This window comes from Bactrocera neohumeralis, chromosome 5 (assembly GCF_024586455.1).
Source record: "Bactrocera neohumeralis isolate Rockhampton chromosome 5, APGP_CSIRO_Bneo_wtdbg2-racon-allhic-juicebox.fasta_v2, whole genome shotgun sequence".
In the NCBI taxonomy this organism is placed as follows: Eukaryota; Metazoa; Arthropoda; class Insecta; order Diptera; family Tephritidae; genus Bactrocera; species Bactrocera neohumeralis.
This window is the reverse complement of record NC_065922.1, coordinates 61092032-61098880: the sequence shown is the minus strand read 5'-3', so window position 1 is coordinate 61098880 and position 6849 is coordinate 61092032. Positions and strand designations below refer to the sequence as shown.

The following is a 6849-nucleotide window of genomic DNA, read 5'->3' as shown; positions in this document are numbered from 1 at the left end:
TAAGGCGCTTAACTCAGTCACGCACGTTTAGGCTCCTATGCAACCGTCGTAGCCCTAACCGAGAACTGCACAAATATCCAATCGGTCGCTCAAGACCCTAACCCAGTTTCGCACGTGTAGGCTCCTAACAACCGTCATAGCCCTAACCGAGAACTGCCCAACTACCACTTAATCATACCAATTGGCCAGTGACAACAGTACTCTCACCAAGCAAATGAATTCGCTACATACATCAACCAGCCTAACTGCACCAAGCACCCGGACTAGGATCTAGTAAAGGAACTCAACCTTAAATAAGTCCAGCAGGACTTTTTTGAAAATGCATACATACTGTGGGCACACAGACAAGTCGTACCACATCTGGCAGCACTGTTTGTCAGTTATTCTATTATTTCATTCTCTTTATATTCTTCTTGGAAATTTACAGTTTCAACTGAATTCTAAGCTTTTAGTTTTAAGAAGCGTCACTTCTTGTACAGACGCCAACAAGTGAAGAAGTCTTTTGAGTTATCTTAATAAATAATCTGTAATTTTATATAAATGTGGTGTTTCATTCGCCACACTTATATAAATGCTAAAATGCAAAATCATTAGGGGTATTCTCTTGCTCTTGCAAGACCCGGTGCACGGTGCAAGAATTGCAGATTTACAACGGCACAACAACAAACACACGCAGAAAAATATTTGCAAGGGCTGTAAAATATGTCTGACCGAAACCTATGTATATTTGCGTGCAATGTCACGCAAAAATATAATTGCAACCCTGTTGTAGTTGCCATTTTACATAAAGACATATTACGTCGTTAAATTGTTGAGGAAGATAAGTTTTAAATGGATTTTATTATTTCTATTTAAATTTTAAAGATTTGTTACAGTTTTTTTTCTTAAAAATGTATGCAGAAGGTGCGCCAATTCACAATAGCCATGCTTAATAGTCATTCACAACAAATTGACCGAATTAGCCATTCATATATCACTAGATTCTGCAATGGGTGCTCTCGTGCTCTTGTATATTTCGGTATAGTATTTTTGCAATCTGCAATCTTGCAAGAGCAAGAGAATACCCCTATTAAGTAATTTACATAAACATTTATTTTGCCAAAATATGTTCGCACAGTTCAATGAAATTTCATTTCACACTAATTTCGTAAAGTAATTATAGCGCTGCTCTTCTGGCGTCCCGCCTTTTTCACTAACTGCTGGTTGACGGCACCTTGATTGTGTTTTGTTGCCAGCTCAGAAAACAGATCAGGGTGCCTTGCCAGCTGACAAGCGAGAGATTCTGATCAAGTTATCTATGGTTCAGCTTTTAACGAGTAAACATGGCACGCGCATTAGTGGCAGCTCTTCTGATTGAAGAAATTTTAGAAATGGAGAAAGAGGAAGAAATTGCAAAAAGTGGCAAGAAAAAACGAATTTGGGTGCAAGATTGGCGTAAGAAAAGACCAAAACGTTCGCATACAAATTTGTTAAAAGAACTGGAAATATCTTGCCCAAAGGATTACAAAAACTTTTTAAGGATGGATGTTGCAGTTTACAACGACCTCTTGGCGCTGATAACGCCATTAATCGAAAAGCAAGATACTATTATGAGAGATGCAATTTCACCGAATGAACGTCTTTCCGTAACGCTAAGATTTTTGGCCACTGGAGAGTCCTACGAAAGTTTAAAATTTCCGTCACGCATTGCTACCCCAACTTTGAGCAAAATAATAATAGAAACATGTGAATCAATAGTAAAAGTACTCAAGGATTTTATTTCTGTATGTATTATTCAACAAAAAACATAAGACATTTTTCAAAATGTAAAAGACTAAAGCCATAAAGGGAGGAATATGAGTGCTTATAAACTATACTTAAAATAATTACATTTCAAAAAAGTTAAGTATAATCTGAATCGGTGAATAATTCATTAAAATTGCTATATTTTGTGGTCGCGTCAAGGTTGTTTCCATTCGCATGCGAATTTATGTTGATTGCAGGTATAAACTGAGGTTGTTGTGGTCCAGAGTGATGACTTGACTGTTGTAGAGTGATGACTGCTCTGGATGGCTGGAGTTTGTGCGCATGGGATTGAAGTGATATAAGCTAAGGACTTTGCAGCGGTGTGGAAACAAAATATTGTGAAGCTGCAGATGAAGTATCGCTCGAAAAAAATGGTGTTGAAGATGATCGTGGTGGAAAGCTATGCTGTGTCGTTTTCTTTTCGAATAATTTGTAGGAGTTTTCATCCAAGCGTTCCAATGCTCCTTGATATAAAACTTCCACTATTGCTTTGTTGGCAAAGAGTTGTTGTGTGGAAGAAAGTTTTCTGAAAAGCAATTCCCACGTTGAGCTAAGTGTGCTTGCATCGTCCTTCTGTTGGTTTGAATTATCAAGAACTTCAACTGCCTTAGCTAGCAACTCACTCCTTTCTTTTCGGCTATAATCTTTTTTATATTTCTTTGCAGAAGGTGTTCGATTCTAAACGATATAAAAAATAATATTGTTATTATTTCAGATGCCCAAAAATGAAGAAGAATGGAAAATTATTGCTACGGAGTTTTTTGAAATGTGGAATTTTCCGAATTGTCTTGGTGCTATTGATGGCAAACACATCAACATTAAAAGACCACCACATTCAGGAGCTTATTATTTCAACTACAAGAAAACATATAGCATTGTACTGATGGCACTTGTCAATGCAAAATATCAATTTACAATGGTCGAAGTTGGAGCTAATGGAAGAGTGTCTGATGGTGATGTTTATGGAAACTCAAATTTTGCAGTTATGCATGAAGAGAGAAAGTTAAAAATTCCTCCCCCAGTTAAACCACCTGGTTTTGACAAAGAGCTGCCGTTTGTTTTTGTAGCAGATGACGCTTTTGCACTGCATGAAAATTTTATGAAGCCATATAGCCACAGAGGATTGACACACCAGCAGCTACAGTACAACTACCGAGTATCACGAGCAAGACGGGTTGTGGAAAATGCGTTTGGAATTATATCTTCAAGATTTCGTATTTTGCTGACAACCATAAATTTATCCCCAGAAAAATGCTCAAAAATTGTACTTGCGATATGTTATTTGCATAATTTTTTAAGTAAACGTAGTAGCGCTTCATATCTTCGCCGAGTAGAAGAGAATGATAAGCAATTTATTGAAATGGCAGAATTACAAAATACCACAAGCCGAAACTATTCCAACAAAGCCATGGAAATTCGAAACATATTTTGTGAATATTTCAATAGTGTCGGTTCATTGGAAAATTAACTTTATAAAAAAAATATATATACAAAATAGTCATTAAAAATAAATGCATACTTTGTAAATTAAAAATATTGTATTATTTACTTACTTCTTCAACAATATCTCCTTCATTCTCCTCAATTTTGATTGAAGAGAAGCCGCTTAATTGCACCTGGTCCTCTAAAAAAGAGAGGTCATCAAAGTACCACAACGTAGGTACGTATATGTCCTTCACACCAGCGCCAGATTTTTCGCTTCGCTTTTTCTTTTTAAATTCGCGGCGGTAAGATGACCGTAATGAATTAATTTTACACTTTAAATTGTCTAAACTAGCGTTACTATCAATTTCTCTTAGTTTTGTTAGAAGCACTTCATAAGCTGCATTCTTTTTGTTTTTGTTTTTGTAGCACTCGCTTTTTACTTGCCACAGTTCTGGAAAACTTCTATAGAGTTCAAAGAACTCTTTCCAAAATTGTTCGTTCATGCGCGACACCATTTCTGTTCACTGTCTTTTTTCGACTGAAAAAATATACTGCGTGCATCAAGCAGCCCTTTACACGATCAAATTTGTGTGACACACCAGCAGAAAAATTAAACAAGTTTAAAAACTTTGAACATGTGTGACAAGCATGTTTTTTTCCCCTTTACACGGTCCAACTTGGTGTGATGTCACACATATGTGACCGTGTAAAGGCCGCTATTGAATCGCGAAACCTAAGGTTAGAAAGAGTAAAAACTATCGATTTTCAATCATGTCAAAATATAAACATAAGGGGTATTCTCTTGCATATATTTCCTCTTGATGCACCGGCACAACAACAAACACACGCAGAAAATTATTTGCAATGGCTGTAAAATATGTCAGACCAAAACCCATGTATATTTGCGTGCAATGTTTTAAAAATGTACGCCATGCATAATAGTCATTCACAATAAATTGGCCGAATCAGCCATTCATATATAGTATCCTAGATTCTGCAATGGGTGCTCTCGTGCCCTTGTATATTTCGGTATAGTATTTTTGCAATCTGCAATCTTGCCAGAGCAAGCGAATACCCCTAATAAAAGATTACGACAATGATAACCGTTCCTTTTATCGGTTTATACCATATTCAGACCGAAAATTTAAAAGATTAGATTATATTTAAGCATTTCATAACCCAACAGTGTTCTCACTGCCGTTAGAAAGATCAAAAAACAGCTGTTATTGTCATTCAAGAATTCACATCGCTTAATATTTATCAAAAGAAAAGATTGTCATATAGTATTTTGAAATAAAAAGACGGCTTTTTTTAATATTTTCCATATAATAGAAATAATGGATGCATTTTTTCATTTGTTAAGTCGATTTTCAGATGAAATTAGATTCATTGCATAAAAATAAAATTTGTTTGTTTACATTTTTTTCCCTTTGTAGTGTCTAAATCAGCTGTGATAATGTAACAGATTTCCAGTGCTGACAAGTAGATTGCGCAAAATCAGAGTCGCACAGAGAAATTTAGCGTGGATCAGTTTCAAATCATTTCAATGAAGTGATTTGGAACTGTCATTTTTGTATGGCGAAATCTTGATAAATTTTTAAGATTAGTGGGATAATCCATTAAACAGCCGAAATCGTGTCGTGTTAAGTGTCGGTCTGAACATGGTCTTAGGCTGTATTTTGTCTTAAAGCGCCCATACACGAGCACACAAGTGCGTTCGATCGGTATGTGTGCGCTTGCGGTTTATCGTGTATGGGCTTGTTCGCGTACCGATCCATGTTCGCGAAAATGTTTGATTTTTTACGATCGGTGCGCGAGCATGTGTATCGTGTATGGCGTTGTTGGCGCACAAAATCTCATTTCTCTCGTGTCGCCGAACAGTGAAGATCGCAGACAATGGCAAGTGTTAAGGGCAGAGCCTGCTTTCGAGGCTTCGAAAAATCGATTTTTTTGAGGATTTTTTTGGGACGGAAAGAAATAATTGATTCAAGCGAAATTTCTAGGTTTTATAGTTTATATACTTGAACATCTTTCACAAATTTTTGGGATACGAAATCTTTGATATTCTGCCTTTGGGAAGCAATTGCCCGATGCATCTCGCATGTGCAGTTTTCAGACGGCGGGCAGGATGCAGGTCGCAATTTCTATCGGAAACAAAAAATTCAAAGAGATTCATATTTTTTATTAATTTATCTTCTAGTTAAACTAAGAAAATTCCAAAAAAAAAGTGTAAAATTTAAAATTTTATTAAAAATTGAATAAATAGTGGCTTTTGATCAAAAAAATTTTAATTTATGCTGTTTAAAAATATGTTAAAACTTGACTTTTCTTAATATTTTTTTTAGTTTAAATAGAAGATAATTTTATGCCAAAGATAATAAACTTTGCCCTAATTCCATACGACGTTTGGTTCTTTTTCTATCCTCCCGCCAATTAATTTCGTAAAAATGAAAAACCGAGAAATCACGCTTCAAAGTTTTCGCTTTTCGGCTAAGCGCTCATACATATAGTGTAAGAAAAATAAAAGTTGGAATAACCTATTATCGAAATACAAAGAAATATATAAAAGTGCTACATTAGAAATAAATTCGAAGAAATGTTCCGCTTGCCTGTCGCACATGTTAACTCTGTGAAGAACGAACGCAAAATGGATTTGTGTGTCGTGTATGGGCAAACGAATTCACACCGATCGAACGCACTTGTGTGCTCGTGTATGGGCTCTATTATCCATCTGAACATCAAAACCTACTGAACTCGATTAGCTGTCAAAGTTCAGTAGGTTTTGACGTTTAGCAATTGCTCTCTCACTTCCAGTGAGAGAGGAGTTAAAGATCTCTTTATCTCTGATTTTTGGTCTGTATGGAAATATTGGTACATTCTTATAGACGCATCATCAAAATAGCCAAGCCTGATGTTTTTTAAATATTTTCGGGAGATTGTGACTGAAATAGAAGAGGAATTTGAGGCGTCTCAGTGATGCTCAATGATTTGGATGAATGAGGTGAGGGAAACCATGCTGGCCAATATAAGAACACGGCTGAGTTTTTCAAACAAAAACATTTAAGGACTCGTCAAATTTTGGAAAAAGTACTTTAGAGCGATGAAACAAAGGTGGTGTCAGGCATATAACCCAGATACATCTCAAAAACCGTTCAAGACAGCGATGGTATCGTGATGGTCTGGGGGATCGTCTTGATACGGCGTTGAACAGTTGGGGAAGATAGATGGTAGAATGAACCAATTTTTATACCCGAACATTCTCAAAATTATTACAAAACTTTCTCGATTGATGCCTGTGATTTTTATACATGACAATTATCCACAGCACATAGTTAAAAATTTGAAGAATTGGCTCACTGCAGAAATTATTAATGATGTAGACCCCATTGAAAATTTATGGTGCTATGAGGCGATGCTAAGATACAGATTGCTAAAAAAAAATTCAAAAATGTTAATGGAAAGTTTGCACCGATGATACCAAGCAATTTTGAAAAATTGTTGACCTTACTACAAAGTAATAACACCTTAGAAATGTCGTAACAAATTTTGTTATTTTCCACAGAAGCGGTACACTGCACTATTTATGTGTGCAGAGCTAAATGTGAAATTGGAAATTCAATATTTATTTTTAAAATTAAC

At 35.8% G+C, this 6849-nt stretch overlaps 2 protein-coding genes across 2 annotated transcripts; one reads left to right on the top strand and one right to left on the bottom strand.

The window, feature by feature from the left end:
* The first annotated feature begins 559 nt into the window (after positions 1 to 559).
* On the top strand, positions 560 to 3319 carry LOC126759441 (putative nuclease HARBI1). The gene is made up of 2 exons (XM_050474254.1): positions 560 to 1763; positions 2501 to 3319. The coding sequence occupies exons 1-2, from the start codon at positions 1323 to 1325 to the stop codon at positions 3251 to 3253; spliced, it is 1194 nt and encodes a 397-aa protein (XP_050330211.1). The 5' UTR covers positions 560 to 1322; the 3' UTR covers positions 3254 to 3319.
* Positions 1731 to 3942, bottom strand: LOC126759466 (uncharacterized). The gene is made up of 2 exons (XM_050474295.1): positions 3339 to 3942; positions 1731 to 2463 (listed from the first exon to the last, which is right to left on the bottom strand). The coding sequence occupies exons 1-2, from the start codon at positions 3723 to 3725 to the stop codon at positions 2089 to 2091; spliced, it is 762 nt and encodes a 253-aa protein (XP_050330252.1). The 5' UTR covers positions 3726 to 3942; the 3' UTR covers positions 1731 to 2088.
* Between the last annotated feature and the right edge of the window lie 2907 nt (positions 3943 to 6849).